Raw genomic sequence first — 22431 nt, 5'->3', positions numbered from 1 at the left:
TTTTGTGCTAGGCAGTGTGTTCAACATCTCTCGCTGCATTCTTTAGGTTCCTGTCGCTGTTTGAAGCTTCGTAACGTTCATTCGCTCTGCAGCGGCACCCGCCGCTGTGGCTTAGTAGTAACGCGTTCGGCGGCTCAACCGGAGGACGCAGCGTGAATTACCGGTCGCGGCGGCCACGTTTCGGTGGAAGCGAAGTGCAAAAGGGGCATATGTAACGCTACATTCGGCTTCAGCAGTTTGCGGGATCCTCTGCGTTGCCCCTCGGCTATCGGGGCACTGGCACATCGAGGAAAAATGATCGGTTTGGTTTGGTTTATTGGGGTTTAACGTCCCAAAGCAACTTGGGCTATGAGGGACGCCGTAGTGAAGGGCTCCGGAAATTTCGACCACCTGGGGTTCTTTAACGTGCACTGACATCGCATAGCACACGAGGAAAAATGAGAGTAAAAGTATCGACGTTTCGGAGCCGCCACAAGCCCTTGTTCACAATACGAGACGAAAACTCATCGGCTGTTTCATACCGCATCGCGAGAAGTATGGACCGCCCGCTATTGCGAAGAAGAAACAACGGCCCATTAGTTTTCCTTTTTTGTGAACAAGGCACGCGCAGGGGTGCCGAAAAGGTTATGCTGTTATCCTTATTTTTCTTCGATGAACTTGGCGGGTGCTTGTTTTTCCTCATGCGTATTGAATTCCCCCACCGCACTGGTTCCCGTCAAACTAAGAAATAAAGAAAGTTCAATTCCACTTACGTGACGTTTGCACGCTAATTCATCCTGTTTCTCGTGGTAGAGAGACGAGAGAGTGGCGTTTGTCTTGCCCATGTTGCATTCTTCAATAACCTCTCTGAACGCATCCTCGACGTTAGCCATGTCAAAGAAGCATAACGCAGAGCCCGGGTCCCACTTCATTTGATTCGTTCGGTTCCTGACGAATGTCATAAAAGCGACAGCGAGGATCTTACTCATTTTACTGCTGGCTTTGCCACCGGCGTCTGATGGTCCCGCCGAAGCGCTCATTGCGATAAGGGATGGCACGCCGTCCTTACTGGTACACTGAATGGACACCTCCATGTACGTGCGGAAGGACTTGTCGCTCTCTCACACACGAGCCAGCCGTGTCCTGACGGTGTCCGGAGATGTGACATTTGTGCGCAATGTGACGAAGTAGGCGAAGCCATTGTGACTGAAGCCGTACAGGTAGAATATTTGGTGAGACATCTTTAGTCGGTCAACCACGTCCACGAAAGACTTCTCCGCGTCCGTGGAAGAGAAGAGCCTGAAGTGTCCCGAATTATTCAGCACCCTGGCGGACACGGCATAAGGTTGGAACTCAAGAGGTCGACCGTCGTAAGTTGACGCGACGAAAAGGACGTTCTCGTTGATTCACGTGCCAAAGAAAGCAACAGTGCCATGTTTCGAAGCAACGTAGTTGTCCTTGAGTTCCTTGTCCATCTGTGTTGTAACATTCAAGTCCTGAAGGAGGTCATGAATTGAACACATGCCTTGTGACGTAGTTCCGCAAGCCAGAACAACGGGATCCGCGCCTAACTGCAGCAGGACCCGGTTGTAGTTGTCCGTTGCCGTCCTGTTGTAATCGTAGTCGCATTCCACGGGGTACGGTGGGCACAGCACGCTGTCATTTTCGGGGCCTGTTTTGTAAATGGCCGTGGGCGACAAATCGTCAGGGGACAGCATGTAGAGGGCGTTTGTCCCACCCACGACAACCGCGCCGCCATTGTGAGAGAGATTAAGGTAGATGACATTTTGTGCCGGTCCATCGGAAGTCTTGAATGTCTTGATGGTGAAGCCACTTGAAAAATGCACAGCCGCTAAAAGCGCCGATGCTCGCATCACTGTAGTTGGCATGTGCATCGCGATAACCTTCCGCCTTCGCCGATGACAGTTTAGCGCCTTCTGGTTTTATCAGACGTCCTAATGCAGCGGCGATGACAGGGAAAGGCAAAACAGCCCCTAGAAGAGATATGATACGCTCAGTACAAGGCTTGAAAAGATTTTTGTTGACCTGGACAGCACAACACTCCACGGCGTTTTTTTCTTTTTTGGCCACTTTTGCATTTCCAGAATCCGACGATGGTGGTGTTATGCTTCAGACACATTTATTTCTTTAAAGCTGGCTTTTTCCGCGTTAGGAAATATGCTACGACAGGAGCGCAGTGAGGCGACTCGTCACTGATGAATATTTTCTGTAGTTAGTTAAAAGTGCTTCTTTAAAATCAACCGCTACGAGATGACCCCACAGCATTGCAAAAAAGCTACGACTATAATCACAGCGGATTTAAATTAATGTGTTGTTGGCTCTTTGTCTTGATGTTTCTTCCAAGAGAAATGTGCGGTCACCCATGCGTTCGACTTGGATTCACTAGATTCGCATCTAGCGGAAGGAGTTAATGCGCAGTTTTTGCAAAAAAATAAATGTTACCTATCTTATACCTGCACTGTGCTGTCTAAGGAATAACACTATGTAAGCACGCAAAGCGACAGCGCGCTTGTAGCGTACTAATGTTAAATGTGTGGGCTGCTGTACACTCATGACTGTAGAATAGAAGCAAGAACAGCAGTTATTACAAATTGAAAAAAAAAAAACGCAGCCTCCCCTCTCTATCAAGGCGATGAATAGTTTCGGCATAATGACTACAGAGACACTCAAAGTCAAGGCCATGATAGGTGGATCCATAGATTCGTAAATTAACGTAAAAAGACAACACCGCAGACAAGGCCGCAGTATAAAGAAGACCCGCACTGAGCATTTTACCTCAGAGGAATATAATAATATGCTGACCAGAACCAAACATAGCATTCAAGCCGCTTGTAGAGATCAACATGTAAAAAAGCAGCCTGCGGAAGTCCAACTGACGCAGATGCGTCTGAAAAAAACAACTTTGTATTACGGCATCGTCCAGAAGTTTTTTTTCTTTCAGAATAGCTGGAATGATGGCAGAAGAATGCAGATACTTGACGCGGTTATCTTATGTTATTAATGGCCTTATTAAAAAAATAATTTCGCATGGATACAGCATAAACAATACAGCAACTGAAGATGTGCAAGTATCACTATTTTAATTTTTATTGATCAATATGCAAACGAATCCTAGACCACAAATACGACTTCTATCAGTATTATACGGTAAACCACGTTTTAAAGACAGCTAGGGAAAGAAGTGCGTCCAAAGAAATGATTGATAACTCTTAACGCTTTTTTGAAATACTTTTAGTTGTGAAATTGACATTGTATGACCTCGGATGATTACATCATAGTTCAAGGGTGGTCGAACGGCCGCTTTAGAGGCACGAAACTTCCGTAAGAAGTGCAGATATAAAAGTGCGCCCCGACAATTTTGCAATAAGTGTTAGTTGATACAATAGAACATGTGTTCTCCAGGAAACATCATTTATAGCCCAGAAGCAGAGAGAGAGAGAGAGAGAGAGAGAGGATCTTTATTCTTTTGCTTCTTAGGGGTCCTCTTAATTCACACCTAGCGCATGCTGCGATGACACGTATACAGCGGACCAGCAAGTATTGGTGCCCGGTCAATAGAAGGGCACAGAATAGAAGGTAAATAGAAGGTCTCACAGTGTTACTGTGAGACTTGGAGCGGCCTGATCGCGGTTAAGGGGCACTCTCGCATTCCCAGAACATGTGATGGAGGTGGGGGGTTCACGTAAAAGCTACAGGTTTTTTATTTATTTATTTATTTATTTTCACAATACTGCAGACCCTCACTTGGATCCAGGCAGGGAGGGCAGAAAAACACATTCACACAACACTGTAGCACAGATACAATCTAAAATAGCTCACAAAGTGCATTGTCCAAATCAACAGCCGATATCACTTGTAGAGGTAGGGCGCTCCATTCGTCAATAGGTCTCGGGAAAAAAGAAAATTTAAAAGCGTTAGTATGCGCGAAGTACGGTGCTAAAGTGTGATTATGATGACGACGAGTTCTACGCGTTTCAGAAAACTGCACATGGGGGGTTGGAGAGATGCCTAGTTTTCCATGGATTAGTTGGTGAAGGAAGGATAGGCGGGCTATCTTGCGTCTGACGTGGAGAGGTTTAATATCATTTGCTGCCATTAACGAAGATGGGGAATCAGTTCTCTTGTACTTATTAATAAAACGTACTGCGTGCCTCTGTTGGACATGTGTAAAAGAGGGGGATTTTCATGTCGGGTTTGGGGATAAAAATGTTTAGTCTATGCGTAGATATCGACACAGGGCAGCTTCCTCTCTGGATAGAGTGGGATGTAAGGGGAGCGGTTAAAATGCGACCACCGTCGCTGCTTACGCGCAAGTACTCCGCATAGAAGTGCGCACTCTACCACTGCCGCGCGGCCGCCGCCCCTGCTCACTTAGGGGTGCGCCCTTAACAAGTCCCAAGGCAACCTTGTTCCGTGCTTATTCCAAGGCAACGTGTTCGGGCTTGTCGTGGACAGCCGAGTGCTCAGGCACCTAGGTGATACTGTATCCTGCACTGTTCCTAGAAGTCCGTAAGAATGGTTACCGTCTTGTGAGTACTGTTGAGTGTGTGGTGTGAGTGGCGCGTTATATGTGGCTCTATATCTTTGGTGAACTCCTCGAAGTCCGCGCCAACGCTGGCGCGTGAAGTGGCTACGCGTACTGGGGAGGTGGTGGGAATTCTGCGCCAGCAATTGCTCTTGACCTGTGCACTCGAAGCAGGGAGCGTCTGTGCACGGTACGCACTCACGTATGCCTGTCTCTTAGGAATTATCTCTTTTGAATTAAGCCTGCGCAAAGTTGTCTTGAAGCCTGGTGTCCACCTGGGTGCATATTTTCGAGAGGCCGAGATACTTGTGAGTTGTTACCTCCGAAAGTCAGCACATTGGTAAAGAGGATTATTTCGAGTTTTTTTTAAAACAAATACTGTTTTGCTAATCTTATTACCATTTCTAACATTTCACATCAACTCACCATCTGATGACATCTTGAAAATCATAATTTAACCTAACTTGATACTTAATGAATATATTGCCGCTCATCTTGTCTTCAGGAGATTTTATGGTCAGACGAATGAACTAGAGAAATTACTATCACCAGTCGACGACCCGACTGCTAAGTTAAGGGAAAATATGAAAAGAAAAAAGAATAAAACGTATTTTGGGAGGAATGCGCGCGTTAGCATTTTAGGCGAAAATTTTGAAAAGGAACTCTAGAAGTCGGCGCGGCATCCGAGAGAACTAAAGCATGGCCCAGAAATGAAAGTTTGAGGTGCAGTGCCGCTAACACTACGAATTCCCAATTACTCATGCAATTTTCGGCACTTCACAACAGTGTGCATACGGAAAAAAATTCATATTATCTTACTATTGGGGTGATGATGGTAATTATGACCTAATACTGATGATTATCGTAGGTTCGGGAGCAAAAAGAAATCTTAGATATCTGGGATATCTAAACGAAAGCACTAGAATAAGCTGTTAGACCATGCTGTAAGTTAAAGCCACGCTTCCAGGTCTTCAAATGTTAGGTAAAGGACATGTGTACCAGGTCTGTTCGAAGATATCATGAGTACTTTTTCTTCAGCGCAGAAACCGACGTATTTAAAGACTTTGTATCACTATCACATCTAGGCATGCATCTCATCCTGAGATTAGGACCTTGAAACACGCAGATTAATGTGAATAATCTGAATGGAGGTTGCAAAACAATAGTCGTGGTTGCAAGTGAACGCAATGAAGTATGCAAAAATGAGGACACCGTGGCGTGCGTTTAGAGCAAGGAATCAGCGAAGCAGGCTGAGCCTCCCTAACAAAAGCTCACATGAGAGGATGCGGGGCTAAAGCATGTAGATTAGGAACGGCGAGCACTGTCATAGAGCTGATTAGCACATGTGAGCCCGTCTTCTCTTCAGGCTTCATAATGAATATCGTAGGCTACTTTTACATAGAACGCTAAACTGTTCCTTCGTAACATTGTGTCATCTCCATGTTCAACAGGCACAAGTTGGTGTCCTCAGCACAAAGCGGCGAAATATCATATTATCTCCAACTACGTCCCTCAAAGGCAACAGATAAAGATAATTTTATCGCAGTGGACAGGATGGGCGGGCGGATAAGACAAAATCCGTGCTACGTAAAAAAAAGTCAAATATTCGATGCAGCATGCGTTCTCTATCGCAGGGGTTTGGCACAAATTGAATGTGTGTGTCAGAGGATGATTTATGTCTGTGTACCTAGTCTAATGCATTCAAATGCATTAGGAATGCATTCAGGCTGCATTCCGTGCAAAAATGGCTGATTGTATTCGGGTAAAGGTCGATCTAACCTAATTCTATCACCTAGAGTAGAGTTTTAATCATCAAGCTAATGCCAATTTCTTCTCGTAAATGAATAAAAAAAAACGTGTAGTTTCTCTCTGAACAATGTGAAAACCCCGCACGGATTTTAGAGGATGTAGTTTACTCGATTTTTGCGGGCTAATTTTGGGTTAGCTGAAGATTATTTTTAACTTATGTTAGGGCTTATTCACGGCATGGTTAACTCTGTGAATAAGCTCGTACAGTACGTTTAATAAGCGATAAACCACCAAACAGGAACCAACGGAGCGTTTAATTGGCATGATCCTATCAAGCGTTGCCCAGGCTAAGACTGTTGGGCGTTTCAAGTCGCCGCTGTAATCTTTGAAGTTTTTGCAATGTACCGAGGGAGAAAAGATCAGCAAAGAGATCAAGGATAGCGATCTACGTGACGGAATAGTTGTAATCACGAAAGAAAAGAAATGCTTGACTAGACTTGAGAGAAATTTCCTGCTGCAGCCTGCCATTTCTAGACAGCGTTTGAAAGTATTGAGCGGAAACAGCAATGTTCATGTTCCGGATAACAATGTGCACTAATAGTCGCTTATTTCTTTTGAAAGAAAAAAAAAGCTAAAAATCTCGCATTTTGTAAAACTTTGCTGCATAACGCGATTTGCACCCGAAAAAAAACATAAGAACAATAAATACCTGCGCAAAAGGGACGAGACAAGAGAGAAGCACACAGGACGAGCGCAGACGAACTGGTTTATCGCACCAACGCCTCCTTGCTTCAACAACAAAGCGCATGCGCAACAACAAGACAATGTCAAGAAACTGTAATCATCTCGTCAACCCTAGAAATTCCAACTCCTTGCGGTACAAGTTGTGCCAAATTTATACCCCCAGAATTGAATATAGACCCCAAACAAAGGGTCATACGAATAAAGTGCCTTGAATCAAGATCATTTTCAATGTGATCATAAGGAGGCAGGTTTAGGGCCTCATATTATGAGAGCATTAGACTGATTTAAAATGCAGGGAATGACCTGCTACGTTCCCGACCGCACACGAATACTTCCCTTTCAAAGAAATACTGGGATGTCATGAAGAGCTATTTCAGGGTGCAAAGCAGCATAATCTCATTACGAGGTCAATGCGGAGGTAAAGCCTAATGATATCTTGCATTGTAAATGGAGGAAGCCTTTTTCCCGCTCACTTTCTCCCACTGGATGTCCCATTCCGTATTGCATTTAGGATTACCATATCGAAACTTACCCTGGTGAAGTTAGATCCCAGAGGCAGCAAAGTGTTCCAGGGCGAAGAGGCAGCACAGTTGCGTATGGTGGCGTTGCACCGGAGAGACGCATCGAAGGGAAGGGGGAGTGGGCGCTTCCGGTTGGTAGATGTCCAAGAAAAGGAGTCCCCCATGTATCTCGGAGATAGGCTCGAAGAAGCATAATGAGTCATTTTCACTTTGCCCGACAAGGAGAGAGTACAATGCACCGTAGTCGAAGATTCCTGACCAGCGATGTGTAGAAAAATTAAAATTGGTTTTTGAAGAAAGAAAATGGCAGAGCAACTGTCGTCTCACTTCTCAGCGAAAACCTCAGTCGTGCCGTGGAGAAATGGAGGAAGGAGGGAGTGTGAAAGAAGAAAGAGGTGCCGTAGTGGAGGGCTCCGGAATAATTGCGACCACCGTGGGATCTTTAACGTGCACTGACATCGCACATAACACGGAAGCCTTTTTGCGTTTCGCCTCCATCGCAATGCGGCTGCCGCGGCCGGGTTCAAACCCATGTATTCCGGCTCAGTAGCCGAGCGTCCCAACCACTCAGCCACTGCGGCGGGTACGATATACCGGCTGTTTTTTTTTACATTCTCCGAAAGTGCAAGAAAACTTAACTTGCTTTAGATTTATTATTGCTCTGGAGCTGTATTAGGATCTACGGCGGGCACCAGGTAAGAAGCAGAAGGCTTCAATTTGTTCATTGGTTAACCAAATATGGTAATTAACTTTTCTATTCTTATATTAGGTGGTATGTTGTATGTGCACAATTATAGACGTCCTCCAAACAGTCTAGACAAGGGAAAAAAATTCATGCACACATTTTTAGCGCGCGCTACGAGGCGAGGGAAAGACACTGTGGTTGGCAGCTTCACGCCGTAACTAAGCGACAGTGAGCGCCTGTGACTTCACCGCTCCGCACTGCGCTTTACATCATACTGTTGACGCCACCTGAGGTGCAGACGGGCGGGTCGGTGATATCGCTTCTATCAGCTTCGCTCTGCGGTTTCGTGGATTGCGGCCGCGTCGGAACCCGATGCACGCTGTCATTGCGCTTGCAAAATGACCTCAGTGCGACTGCATGGCCATTGACGTTTGGGGAAGCGGCAGAAAGGCTCATGCCATTTCCGCTTGTGGCGTGTGACAACATTGGCCTCGGAATGGCGTCGTGAAGTGAAGGAAGGTTATCCACAAAAGAATAAGTGGACACGGTTTTCGCATATGCAACCATGAGGAAGAACAAGAGACTGGAGGCCCATTTCTACGCTTCCAAGCACGCGGGACGCCGGCTTCAGGAGGAGACTTCATTTGTGAGGATTTTCAACAAATTTGCTTCTACGGGTTCTGTGGCGTCAACGAAGCCTATAGCATATGTTCTGGACGAAGTCTTTTAATCGGCGTGCTTGATTTCGTAAGAGCCAACCAAGAGATCAACATTCGACAAATAACCCAGTGTGCCAGTGAAAACATGTCAGTGGGAGAGTCCTTGTCAAGCAATGCATATGTCCTTTTCATGTGAGTCTGCGCCTGCAGCTGAGTGCGACAGACTTTGAACAAAGGCAGGATTTCTGTAACTGGACCATGATTCAGTTAGAGATCCTGGCTTTTTGCAGAAAGTGAGTGTGACGGATGAGGCACAGTTCAGTAGCAATTCGTCTGTCTGTTTGTTTATGGGGTTTAACGACCCAAAGCAACTGAGGCTATGAGAGACGCCGTAGTGAAGGCTCCGGAAATTTCGACCACCTGGGGTTCTTTAACGTGCATTGACATCGCACAGTACATGGGCCTCTATTATTTCGCCTCCATAGAAATTCGGCTACCGCAGCCGGGATCGAACCCGTGTCTTTCGGGTCAGCAGCCGAGCACGATAACCACTGAGCCAATGCGGCGGCAGCAATTCGTCTGTGAACCTGCACAATGCCCATAACTGGGCTGATGTAAATATTCACTGGCTTCGAGAGCACAAACACCGACAAAGGTGGGCAGTGAATGTTCGGTGCGGCATTTTGAACGACCGAATCGTTAGCCACTACTTTTCATTTATGAAGAGTCACCGACTGGAAAAAAGTAGTGCAGAGAACTTCTGGAAGGGGAAGTTGAAGATTTTGTTGCGGACCTACCTCTCAAAGTGTCCACGGAAGCGTGGTACCAGGGCAATATGGAGCGCCAGCGTTTTCTTCTAGACGTGCTGCGAAGCATCTCCATGTAAGTTTTCTACTGCGATGGATAAATTGAAACTACCTCGTCCCATAGCCGCTAAGGTCTCTAGACTTGACCTCCTTAGACTTCTTTCCGTGGGGTTACAGACGTTTACATAGATGAACCAGCCAGTGCAGAATTCCTTAAGGCGATTATCATCACAGCACGCTCTGCAGTGGGGCCTGTAATGTTGAGGGGGTACTTGGTTCTGTGCGCGAGCGATATATGTTGTATGTTTCTGCGGAGAGACAGTACTTCGAGCGTTTTTTGTAAAAGTTCTGTGCGCTTCTCGCACCACTTCCTAGTTTGCATGTCAGTCCGCAAATTGTAATTTTTCTACTAAAAAATGCTTCAATAAAGTGTTTCCGTCAAACCTCGACATGTCGCTTAACTGCTGGAGGCAAACAATCATTTTTTTTTTGCCTTTATAATCCCAGGTTTGAAATTTTATTTGTTGAATATATTCAATGTCGGAAGATTGCTTCCTATCAACCATGTTAGGTATGATTGCTTCTAAAAAAACTTGCGCTAAGTATGTTTTTAAAATAGGCAAGTTTACTGTAGGACGCGATTAAGAAAAATTTTTTCACGATTGAAATTTATCAGGCACTGAACGTTACATGTGCTCTTAACAAGTTACTCGTTAGCCCCTAAAGGTCACTTTGAACACCATCTTGTCCGCTAACATCGGAGGACAGCTCAGTTATCGAGATTTCGCATTTACTTTGCCTCGAGTGGAATATCTTCCTTGAACAGAAATTATCTTCCGCGAAAAGGTCAGCTTCGCAGGCCGCTGCGCGAGATCTGTATGCTATCGCCAGAGCCGATAACGCCTCGTGTTGAACTGCAACACATTCTCGCGCTGTGCATTGCACATTGTACTCTGTCTTTTCATCTGCGGCGCGAACAGATCAGACCAGCTTAAGCTCGATCAGAGCTTAGCCTTCCTTTCTTCTGTGCTCATCCAGAAAAATGTAGCACTTAATAAGCATCAGCATCATTAATGGCTTCCGGGAAATCAAAACTGACAGAAAACTTCCTTGCTTTCGCTTTCTCAAGGTGCTTTATCATCGCGAAAGCTTGCCTCGGTATTGCGTATCTCCGCCGCCTGTTCACTTCATTTAGGACGCCTGGATTAGATTCAAATGGTGGCAGTTGTTGCTGTGGTTGTTATGGTCAATTGGAGAGACATGGGAGAGGCCTTTGCCTTGCAGTGGGCGTAGTCGGTTTCATGATGATGATAATGAAACGCCGCATGCCCACGGCCGGGCATCGCCATTCATAGCACGCAGACTATCTTCTTCAGCGGTGCAAACGAGTGACACCCGGAACTCCTGTATTTTACTCCGCACCGCTAATACGGCACACCCTTCATCAGTTCTTTACCTTGTTCTCCTTTAAAATATACGCTTATGGAGATCTTACGGTTGCATGATTGCCGCCTTGTATTTTATTGTTTAGCCATGAGAGAGCCCTAGTAGAAAAAGGGGCTGCATCACCTATATGTATACACTGCCTGCTACTACAAATACAAGTTTTTGGACTTTGGCACTCGTCTAATGAGTCTTGTAACACATGCTAACGCCCGTACGACCATTTCGCTGGCTGTAAAAATAACGGTCATCAAAACATCTACATCATGCGCAATGCCGAGATCAGCAAACATTGCGACGCTCATATGATTTTTAGTTTCGGCATTAGGCTTCTCCATGTCTATTTACTTTCGTCGCGGTCGTCAAATAAGGTATTCGATATCCTCAAAGCAGTTCTTTTGGCCTTCTCTGGTAATATTTTTCACCTGTAATACCTGAGAAATATCCTTTACTTTCTTGCAGCCAGGCCACCTTTTTACTCGCAAAAAAACTTTGTATTGAAAGCGTGCAAGATGTAAAATGAAATGCACACCAGAAACTCCTAAAAATTGGAAAAACTGCTTAAAAAACACCCGAAAGTAATACAATTACCGCATTTTCAACATTCAGTTAGCGTATTTATCCGCGCAGGACGTTTTTAACACTTTACGACTGTTCTCGAGTGGCCGCGCGCTCTCGCGAGTGGTGCATGAGCGTTACGTCACATGCAGCGCTCCCAAACGGAGTCCGCTGCTGCTCTTATCGATCGGCATTGGTTGTGCGGATATGACTTGTACATGTGGATGACGTGGACGCTTGCGCCCTCTTAAGTGGGAGTGTAAGCAAAGATGGTGATTCAGTTTCTTCACGAGCATGCAAGATAAAAGGGTTGTTATTACTGCCGAACGAGAAGAATGACGAGGTTTGCCGCTCCCTGCTACTGATTTATCCTGCTTCGCCGGTGAATAGCAAGGTACGTCAAAGTCGAATGCAAGACACTCCAGGCGTGAGAGATGCCATAAATAGATGCCCTTATCTCTGTGTCAGCTGCGTGAAGATTGACACCGACGTAGTGGCAAGAAGTGCATGTCTTAGATAGACAGTGGTATATCAGCCGTTGCCGGCGCCGAGGAGTTATCCTGAACGCCACTGCTGGATGCAGGGCCGCAGCCAGCGAGGGTGTTTCGGTGTCAAACCCCCCCCCCCCCCCCCCCCCCCCCCCGAAATTTTCTGAGTGCTTTATTTTCCCCACGTTCTCCTTCTGGCCTTTTTTCACTGGGCTATTCACACTGCATCTATATATTAAACTGTAAAAACTAAAATAAGCAACGCATCGGTTTGTTGACGCAATAGTTCCTATCCTAATAGGAAGCAGACGTTAGTGTAGAAAATAACTCTTCGCCATCGCACGATGTATGGTATGGTTTAGTTTATGCGGGTTTAACGTCCCAAGGCGACTTAGGTTAGGAGGGACGCCGTAGTGAAGAGCTCCGGAAATTTCGACCACCGGGGGATAACGTGCACTGATATCGCACAGTATAGACGGGCCTCTAGAATTTCGCCTCCATTGAAATTTGACTGCCGCGGCCGAATCAAACCCGCGTCTTTTGGGCCAGAAGCCGATGTATGGCACTCCCTTTAATTGTAAGTTCATCCAATAAAACATACCTTTTCAGGCTAGCCTACTTTCCTATCCTTTACATTGTCTTTAAAGGATCATTAACTAGCGCGAAAATAAAAAAGTGAATTTTTTTAAAGAGCTTCTGCATCCTGGCGCAAGTTCACATGCATGGGGAAGAAGTTTTGATAAATGCCATTCGTTCGCAGCTGCTGACATTCGGAAATTTCGAACACCTGAGGTTCTTTAACGTGCACTGACATCGCACAGCACACGGGCCTCTACAATTTCGCCTCCATCGAAATTTGACTGCCGCGGCCGAATCAAACCCGCGTCTTTTGGGCCAGAAGCCGATGTATGGCACTCCCTTTAATTGTAAGTTCACCCAATAAAACATACCTTTTCAGGCTAGCCTACTTTCCTATCCTTTACATTGTCTTTAAAGGATCATTAACTAGCGCGAAAATAAAAAAAGTGAATTTTTTTAATGAGCTTCTGCATCCTGGCGCAAGTTCACATGCATGGGGAAGAAGTTTTGATAAATGCCATTCGTTCGCAGCTGCTGACATTCGGAAATTTCGAACACCTGAGGTTCTTTAACGTGCACTGACATCGCACAGCACACGGGCCTCTACAATTTCGCCTCCATCGAAATTTGACTGCCGCGGCCGGGATCGAACCCGAGAGAAAATGTCACGAAGGAAGCCTCTCTGAGAACTTAGTTCATTTCCTTGCTTTTATCGCTATGCATACTTACGGCGATATTCTCAAATGAGGAAAACTATATGCTCTTGCTGCTGCATGTTTTTGTAAGTATTATCTCTAAGGTGTTGAGTATTGCTTTAGGCCACTACAAAAGAGCACTGCGCGTGCTCCTAATCGCTTTTCAAAGGAATAAAGAACGATGGGGAGAACCTTTTGCAGCAGAACATCAGTCAGTTGCAATTATTCAGCTGCTATACATCGGCAATCTAATAGCAAGCGACTAAGCTGTCCCTTAGCTTTCCTTACGGTATCTTTCTCGAGCGGCAAAACGAAAATAAAAAAAGAACCAAGTGGTATATAAAATAGTATGTAGTTGCATGAGAATAACTCACAGAAACTTAATAGTGCTATGATTCTGGGCATTTTCTAACTTGCATCTGGTGCTCAAAACAGGACTTTGCTGAATTTTCTGAAAACAAGCCATCAGATGTACACGTAAGCAGTTTTCGCACGCAAGTGGGGCGAACAGGCCCATAAAAAGTTAGAGGATAATTGTCACCGCCAAGCTCGTAATCAAATATAATAATAAATGTTGTGGCCACTGCAGCTAGCGTGGATATAAAAATTGAAAGGCAGTCGCATTTCTAGACCACTCTGTCAGATCCTTCTAACTCGGGTGTCCAAACATATTCAAGTCCCAGGTTTGAACTCAATTCGCATATTTCGTGTGCAAGGCGCTGGTTATCTACGCGGAACTCCTCCTCAGCGTTACGCAGCTGTTGTGTATGGCATTTCTTCAGTTTCGCTAGATGAGAGTGACAGAGAACCAGAAAATGATAATTTTCCATGAGATACGCCGCAATGGCTGACTTTACTAGGGACAATGTTTATGGCGCCACCATTGCACGCAGGAACGGAAATCGCATCAAAAGGAAGAAGTAGGGCAGAGAAAACGAAAAGTTACAGCTGTACACTCTTGACCTGGTTGTACGTAGGTTCCAGCTAGTAAACGGAAGTTATATCGCAGTTTTTGAAAAAGCTATATCTAAATAAATGGAACCGCGTTAAAGATACAGACAGTTGTGAAACGTTGTTTCAATTTAATTAAGAAGTTTTAGGTGGCTCAATGTTTCATATACTCGTATCTGGAACGCTGTTCCGGCTACATTTCGAATACGGCTACGCAGAACCGCGTCCCACTTGCGGTCTGCTTGGAGGGGCGAAACCAGCAGGCAAGGTTTCTTTTAAAAATTGGCCTCTACCACTGATCTGCGTGCGTACGCATCCTCTTTTGCAGCTTACCAGTTTTACATCGTTCTTGCGACTCAGTACTGTTGGGCAGGACTTAACTCAATATAACTCTATCTAGAAATCGACGATTTACCATGATTGGTAACACCTCGGTCCAATTAGTATTGGCAACCCCAGTGTTCCACCCAAATGAGTCTCCTTAAATGAATTATCACGTCCCTGTGGCGAAACATTTGAGGCCAAACGCGAGAACGCGCGTGTGCTCTGTGAGGTAAGCGCATGTTGAAGAACCCTAGGAGGTCGAAGTTAATTTAGAGTCCTCCAGTAGACCGTCTTTCATGACCCCCCGCGTCGTTTCACCGCGTTGGGCCCCAGACATTAATACTATTATTAGAAAATAAAGGCTGCATAAACCATAAACTGCTTCAGCTTTCTTTTTGAGAACCCGGACATTATTCTTTGCAAGCAACGGAAATAAGGAAGGAAACACGGGCTTGTTTGAGCCGGAGTACCCGGGTTGGAACCCGCGTTTCGATGGAGGCGGAACGCAAAAGGCCCCCGTGTGCTGTGCGATATGTCAGTGCACGGTAAAGATCCCCAGGTGGTCTAAATTATTCCGGAGACCACTACGGCACCTCTTTCTTTCCTCTTTCACTTCCACTGTCCTCTCTTCTCTTACAGCGCAGTTCAGGTTTCCACCGAGATTTGGGACAGATACTGCGCCATTTCCGTTCCTCAAAAACCAAACAACTAATTTAAAGACTGGCTTGTCGTAGAACGACGCAAACAAATTGAATAGCCATTGCACAAAGGTATCATGCGAAAATACGTATGTTCGCTGGCGTATGTATAAATCATTAAGTAGAGAAGGAGTCTTTCAAAATGAATTGTAACTAAGAAGAAATCATTTCATACTATGCCGACACGCTTAAATGGTGCTGCCTATAAAAGAAATGAGATGCCAAGCGCTTGCGGGCGGTTTCGTCACGCTGTTCTCGAACTGATGGAGACTGATTTTTTTGTTTTGTCTTGCGTATTTTACATGCCTCTCGCTTTCGCACTTCGGGTTCTTGGTGTCTGAGACTAGCGGCCTATGCTTATTGGCGTTTTTCTTGAACGCTTGGGCGACAGCACTTGTGGAGCATTCAAAGCCCACTTCGGCTGCTTTGAATCAAATGTCTTAAGCCATTAGCCTTACTTGCCCCATTGAGCGAAAACCCGTCTCTGTATGTGCATTGACACTCGATGGTACCCATAAAAGATGGCATCCTCGTGCAACCTGGCAGGTGGCTGTTAAATTAATTATTGGCCGCGCGAGGTTGCACAGGAACAGCAATCTGTGTCTCACAAGCCCCACCGATGGTGGTGGTGGTGAAAAACATATATCGCCTATTAAATTTACACAGAAAGGTGATTGGGGTAGGATCCTATTGGCCCTTTCCCCTCACAATACTAGGTGGAGCTCCTATTCCGGGGCCCCATTAGCAATCAACGCCGCCCGCGTCCGCTGAACCAAGGCCTTTTGGGTCTTTAGGTCTTGACAGCCGAGCAGGGCCGCCTCCCAGTCCTCTCTGTTGTAGTTGGGGTTGGAGGGACAGATGGGTTTGACTGACACGCCCAAACAATGTGGAAGGTGTCAGCCACCTCCCCACAGAACTGGCACGCGCCATCAAATGATGTATTGAAATGTTTAAGCACCGCCGGGCACAGTACAGTGTTAGTGAGAGTTTTGATGAGGAGGCGCTCGTCAGCGCGATCCAGACCCTTACAAGTGGCCGGGTAGCGCCGGTGCTCCTCCTTGTAGTAATCGGTGATTTGTTTGAATGTAAGGGCCAGATTGTCTGACTGAGAGTAGGCTTCCAAGTGCAGGGAGATAGCCCGGGGAGAAAGTGCGCGGGCGGCCTGATCGGCTTGTTCGTTTCCCTGGAGTCCCTGGTGACTGGGGGCCCAAATCAGATGGCAGCGCCTGCCATCGCAGGGCAGTGGCGCATCTCTTAACCACTGCACCACTGCGCCAGAAAGGTGTGCGGATTTACCAGCGATTTATAAATGCAAAGTGGAAATTTGCGGGGATAGGGTGGGCGCTGCTGGCACAAGACAGGGTTAATTGGGAGAGGCTGAAGTGAGCGTAATCAGGCTGATTGTGGTGGTGGTGGTGATGATGATGAATTTGGCATATATGGGCACTAAACCATTAACGCTTTCACATTATGCCCTTAGCAGGGAGCTTAAGTTTGATTTTGCTGATCGTTGTCTGAAGACTGCCAGGCCTTGAAATGACGTCCTCTGACCAAAACCGAAGTGAAAACCAGAGTGCTAGTGCAAAAAATTAGCATTTGATCTAACCAAGCTCAATCGTCCGTCCTTTTTTTAAAAATCAAAATGCGCGTTCGAGAAAATAGAAATGCTGCAAAGCACGAGAGCAATAAGCTTACGAACAGACTTCTGGCAGTATTCGAGATGTAAACGGTACGGAAATCCTGACTTGTTTGCCATGCATGCATGATTTGGAGCCCTTTAATAGACCCTTTCGCAAAGAGTGCTCAGCGGCGTGTGTAAATAGGCTCCCGTATAGAGCTTACGAGTAGCTCAAGCAGCGTCAGTGTAGCGAACGGCGAAGCGGCTCATGAAACGCGTTGCTTCAAAGGACATAGATGAAGTCAAGGTAAAGGCGTAGATTGGAACGCTGTATGTACGCCGAGGATAAAATTACGGAAACGACCGGTCAATCAAGTGCAAGAAGAATACGCTGAAAACACATCCCACAAAGGCTCTACGAGAAAAAATATGCCAGTCCGTGCCAAGGCATTTTTGAGACCAAAGGGTACTAATTGTAAACCCCGATAATATAAATAAGGTAAATCTTCGTGTCATTACGCTTAACGTAATCATCACGGTAAACATTTCGGCAACAAGCTTGCGCTGATAGCTTGTGGAATCCATGAAGCTTGTTAACTCCTCTAGACAGATAGCCGTTCCTCTGTGGATCACATACAGAGCGTATTCATCCAACAACATGAATTTTTCTGATCATAGGATTTTAAGCGGTACGGCGACTACGGCTATTGCCACACACATTCTTAAGGCCAAGGTTCCTAGACGTTTTAATCTGATACTAGCACTTGTTGAAGCAGCGAGTCCTTCATTTCTTATGTGTTTTATTTGCGCAATGTGCTAGACGCACCACAACGATGCCGCATTTGCTCAGCATAAACTCTTACCACGCTTTACCGCTCATTTTGTCCTAAACAGTGCGGCTTTTTTCTTGCGCTTGAGGTAGGGTTTTATTCATTTATTTACAATACTGCAAGCCCTTCGCGGGCTGTTACAGGGTGGGAAAAAAGAAAATGCAATGTAAAAACACATTGCTACATGAAGCACAATTCCAGTTTCTTTTCAAAACTCACAGGTCAATTAGTAAGTGAATTCGTAAGTGAATTCGTAAGCCTCTTCGTAAGTCTCTTAGACCTAGAGCGTCTCTGGATAACGACCGCTTTCGCAATCCACCCTGGCACGACTTCGCCAGTTCAGCACTGTCTCAAAAAGATGTCGATTGCTCCGAAAGGGGATGCAGTTCGGCGGATGTTCCGGCAGCACTGCTGATGTCCAGAGGCGAGCAGTTGACGTAAGTCACGTTCAAGCTGACTCTCCTGTCTCTGCTTCTCTTCTCAGCAATGGCGATTATGTTCGCGACTTCTGTGACGAGTTTCTCGAACGAAGGTCGCATCTTGGGGTCGTTCTGCCAGCACTGGAGCATGACCATGTACCTGGGTTGAAACCAGGATGTACGAAAAGATGGTTATTCTAAAAATGCGCCACATAAAATGCGCCAAATGCGTCTATAAAATGCGCAAAATACATTACCAATGACTTCTCATGGAAAACGCATATCGAACACATAACTAACAATGCTAATCGCATGCTTGGTTTCCTTCGCCGTAACTTTTCACTTGCTCCGGTTAGTTTAAAACTACTACTGTATAAAACGGTCGTCCGATCTAAAATAGAATACGCGTCTTCTGTATGGGACCCTAACATTAAGTAACTGATTAACACTTTAGAATCAGTTCAGAATCGTTCAGCCCGTTTTATTTGGTCTAACAACTCGCGTTTCTCTAGCGTCACACTCATGAAGAGAACTCTAGACCTTCCAGATCTTTCACTCCGGCGTCATCTTTCTAGACTTTTCACTTTCCAGAAAATACATTACACAAATCAATCGCTAAAACAAAGTCTTTTCGCTGTTCCAAGTTATGTATCATCTCGCATTGATCACCGACTCAAAGTGAGTGTTCCAAGTTGCAGAACTAACCAGTATTTTTATTCTTTCCTGCCCAAGACCAGCTCAGACTGGAACCACCTGCCCGCCAGCATCGTCTCCATCTCTGAACCAGAAGTTTTTAGATCTGCTCTTCTTCATCGCCTAAGTTAACTACTCTCCTTATTGTATTTTATTTGTATAAGTATACTTACCACTACTATCTGTAAAGCCTCAACGGCCCTGATAGTACCGAAATAAATAAATAAATAAATAAATAAATAAATAAATAAATAAATAAATAAATAAATAAATAAATAAATAAATAAATAAATAAATAAATAAATAAATAAATAAACTCAGTTTGAACGTTTTTCTTTTAAAGAAAACACGGAAGCAAACCAACAGTTCTTTGGGGCAGAAATCAGGCTGCTGCAATCGACGCCCTTGCTTGAGGAAGTTAATGATGTCCCAGTTATCCACATCCGGATACGGCGTGACACCACGAGTTATGAGCTCCCAAAGCAGGACACCATATGACCACTGAAAAAAGAAAGCAAAAACGCATGTGCATCTTTGAAGCTGCTAGCAAAACCGAAGCAGAAATGCTTATTGTAATCGCCGGAAAACTGCATCACATGCGACACTCACAACGTCTGTCTTGTGGCTGTAGACGCCTTTCTCCAGGGTCTCTGGAGCCATCCATCTCACCGGAAGCTTGGTTTTGTTATCGCTGCTGTAGTAGTCCTTCTCGTAAACGTCACGAGAAAGACCAAAATCGGCGACACGTACCACCATGTCTCCACTCAGCCTGAAATAAGAACGTCAACGGAACGCATTGTGTATGGAACTGAGCAGGTAACATAAATTTTGGAGAAAAACAGTTCCACTTACATGCAGTTGCGAGCAGCGAGATCTCTGTGTACGAACTTTACATCAGCCAAGTACTTCATGCCTTCGGCCACGTGGATGCCAAATGTTATCAGCTGGTTAACTGTTGGGTTCTGGCGAAGGGAAATTCGATTTGTAAGAATAAAAAAAAAACATCCTGAAGACAAAAAATGGCAGTGGCGGCTGCTTCCCGCTAACGCACCCTACACTCTTGCTCCAGCGCGGCCCTCCTAGCACGAACCTCGTCCTAGATGGCAGCGGGGTGCCGCTCGCGATCGCTGCCCCCGTATGGCCGTTTTCACCGGTAGCACAGCAGCTTGAGATTCAGATTTTTTCTCTCCTTTCTGTTTCTCTCTCCTCAACAGCTTCGCTTCATTTTCCACCCTTCTTGTCTTCTTTCTTTCTTGGCCGGTCTTCTTGTTCAATTGTTTCACTCTCCTTTATCTCTTTTGAACAGCGTTTTTTTTTAAATCTTCCTCCTACCTCTCTTGGCAGCACACATTCCTTCCATTTTTTTCTCCCTACTTCCCTTCTTCCTCCCATCGCAGCCTCTCTCTTTGTTCTGTCATCTTTCTCTCCTTGCCGCTTTGATCGGCTGCCTTGGACGCATATCATGCACACGAAGGCTCACTCGGTAAAAAAGCATCTATAAAGCCTAAAAGGAAGGAATGCCTCTCATTCTACCACTAAATGGATGTCCCCCCGAAAAAGGTGCTTTACTGTCATTGTTGTTCGAGACCTGTTGTGCAATGCATTAACGTGAACACTGCTGTGGAGATCCCGATTTGGGGAAAATATTCACTCATACCAAGAACGTATCCAAGGGGAAGATGGTGAGGGAGGGGGTCGGAGGGGGCCCGGCATGCCCCCCCCCCCCCCCCCCCCCTCAACTCTTTTAAGCATGTACTGCCCAGCACTTCCCCCTCCCTCTCGATATAAGACGTTACCTCTGGTCACTTCCGAAAAAAGATAAATGGCTGAGTGCATGGCTCACATTCAAGAACAAAATTAGCTAGGCTGGCTAGTGGTGCCACACAACCTCTGTCTCACTGGCTGTGCCAAACATTGGAGGGTAGAAGTGCTCATACTTGTCATCAAAGATAGTACGGCAGACCACAAAGGCACTCAGCAGTTTTGCTTTAGGAGCTATGAATCTCCTGAAGGACAAAGAATCCCCTTTTTATTTTTACGCACTTGTGAGCGCCGCGTTGGAGAGCGGGAACTACTGGGCACTGAATAACGTTTGTTAGAAGGGCGACCTTACGTTATTTTCGTCCCGAATGTAGGACAGGACGTCCCCGTACTTCATAAACGGCGTGATCACCATGAGGCCGTCTCTCTCGTCGATGGTCAATCCAATGAGCTGAAGAACATTGACGTGGTGGAAGTCCTTCATGATAAGCGCCTCCTCGAGGAATGACCGGCTGTCGAGTTCACCACCGCGAGAGTCTGCAACATCACATTAGGGAAGGCAGCACACATCAATTAAGCGCAATCGTTCAACGCCGATAGAAATAATTGGCCTCATTTCTATAAAGTAGTAACTCTGAAGTTAAAGGCAGTCACCCTACCCTTCTTTTGATTTCTAGCATAAAACCTACTGACACCACCGTTGTGAGCGTGGATGTCGGGAGATGCCAGCTTAACACTGTTTTTTTGCAGCCGAGATTCAGAACTGCACCCTATACACCGACTGCAGACTCTATACCGGAAATTAAGGTACCAGAATGTGTCGAGTTGGTGAATGTTCAGCATTTTATTTTAGTGCAACGGTACAAAAAGGACAAGCAAACGTAGCTCTGCAACCCAACTCTGAGGCGATGACCGGCGGAGCGCTTGAAAGCGTTGGCGTTTTCCGTTGGTGCTTATTTTGTTGTAGCTAATGCTCATACCTGCCAAATTGTTCGTTTTATACTTTGCATTCATATATCGCGGGCAGTCCTCATACGACTCTTGGCGAAGTAACGCAGTGGTGCAGCGGTTAAGCGATGCGCCACTACCCCGCCAGGTGGCTGTTTCAAACACAGCGCAAGCTTGTGAGACCCAGGTTGCTCTTCCCGAGCATCATATCTCAACTAATCGTTAATTAGCTGCTACCTGCAATGGTGGGAAGTTCTCTCACACTCTGTGGGGCAGGTTGCTGCCTACCACGGTGAGCAGGTTTTGATGACGTCAGAAAGTCACGCGCTGCGGCGGTTGCCATTTCAGGGCGGAGACCCTTTTAATGCTACCGCATTATTGAAATCGACCTTTCCCAACTGGCACATTTTTTGAACTGTTGAACTTTATTACTGGTTCGCTCTTTTTTACGTTTTACTTTCTTTCTGCACATTACGACGTCAAAGGCGGATCTCATGACACGTCGGACAAAAGTCGTTGAGAGCTAGGAAGGGTTCTTAAGAGGGAGCTTCGTTTGGCTACATGTACAACATTTTGCTACTAGTAACCTTCGCTGGAAAGCCTGCACCAATTGCTGTGGTACTGCGCATGAAAAAGTGCAGATGTTTTGGGGACGTACGCGAAAGTAACATTGGTCGTTAATTTATAATTATTCAAAATGATCTGACAGGCAGAACTTAAATTCAGAGAGCTTTAAG

General features: G+C 45.7%; 1 protein-coding gene and 1 pseudogene across 1 annotated transcript in view; both read right to left on the bottom strand.

The window, feature by feature from the left end:
* The window catches only part of LOC149359638 (hepatocyte growth factor receptor-like), a 58977-nt pseudogene extending 57103 nt beyond the window's left edge, over nucleotides 1-1874 (bottom strand).
* Nucleotides 1875-17962: 16088 nt separating this feature from the next.
* LOC149359637 (hepatocyte growth factor receptor-like) overlaps nucleotides 17963-22431 on the bottom strand; it is a 41553-nt gene continuing 37084 nt past the window's right edge. The window contains exons 16-20 of the mRNA XM_089571784.1: nucleotides 21099-21283; nucleotides 19838-19947; nucleotides 19595-19754; nucleotides 19350-19486; nucleotides 17963-18452 (exon numbers count right to left, since the gene is read on the bottom strand). Of these exons, the coding sequence (XP_089427910.1) occupies nucleotides 18224-18452; nucleotides 19350-19486; nucleotides 19595-19754; nucleotides 19838-19947; nucleotides 21099-21283 (821 nt within the window). The 3' untranslated portion in view covers nucleotides 17963-18223. The remainder of the gene's footprint in view (nucleotides 18453-19349; nucleotides 19487-19594; nucleotides 19755-19837; nucleotides 19948-21098; nucleotides 21284-22431) is intronic.

The sequence above is a fragment of the Amblyomma mixtum genome, chromosome 2 (assembly GCF_055824585.1).
Source record: "Amblyomma mixtum isolate Tamu chromosome 2, ASM5582458v1, whole genome shotgun sequence".
Taxonomy (NCBI): Eukaryota; Metazoa; Arthropoda; class Arachnida; order Ixodida; family Ixodidae; genus Amblyomma; species Amblyomma mixtum.
This window is presented reverse-complemented; position numbering and strand designations above follow the sequence as displayed.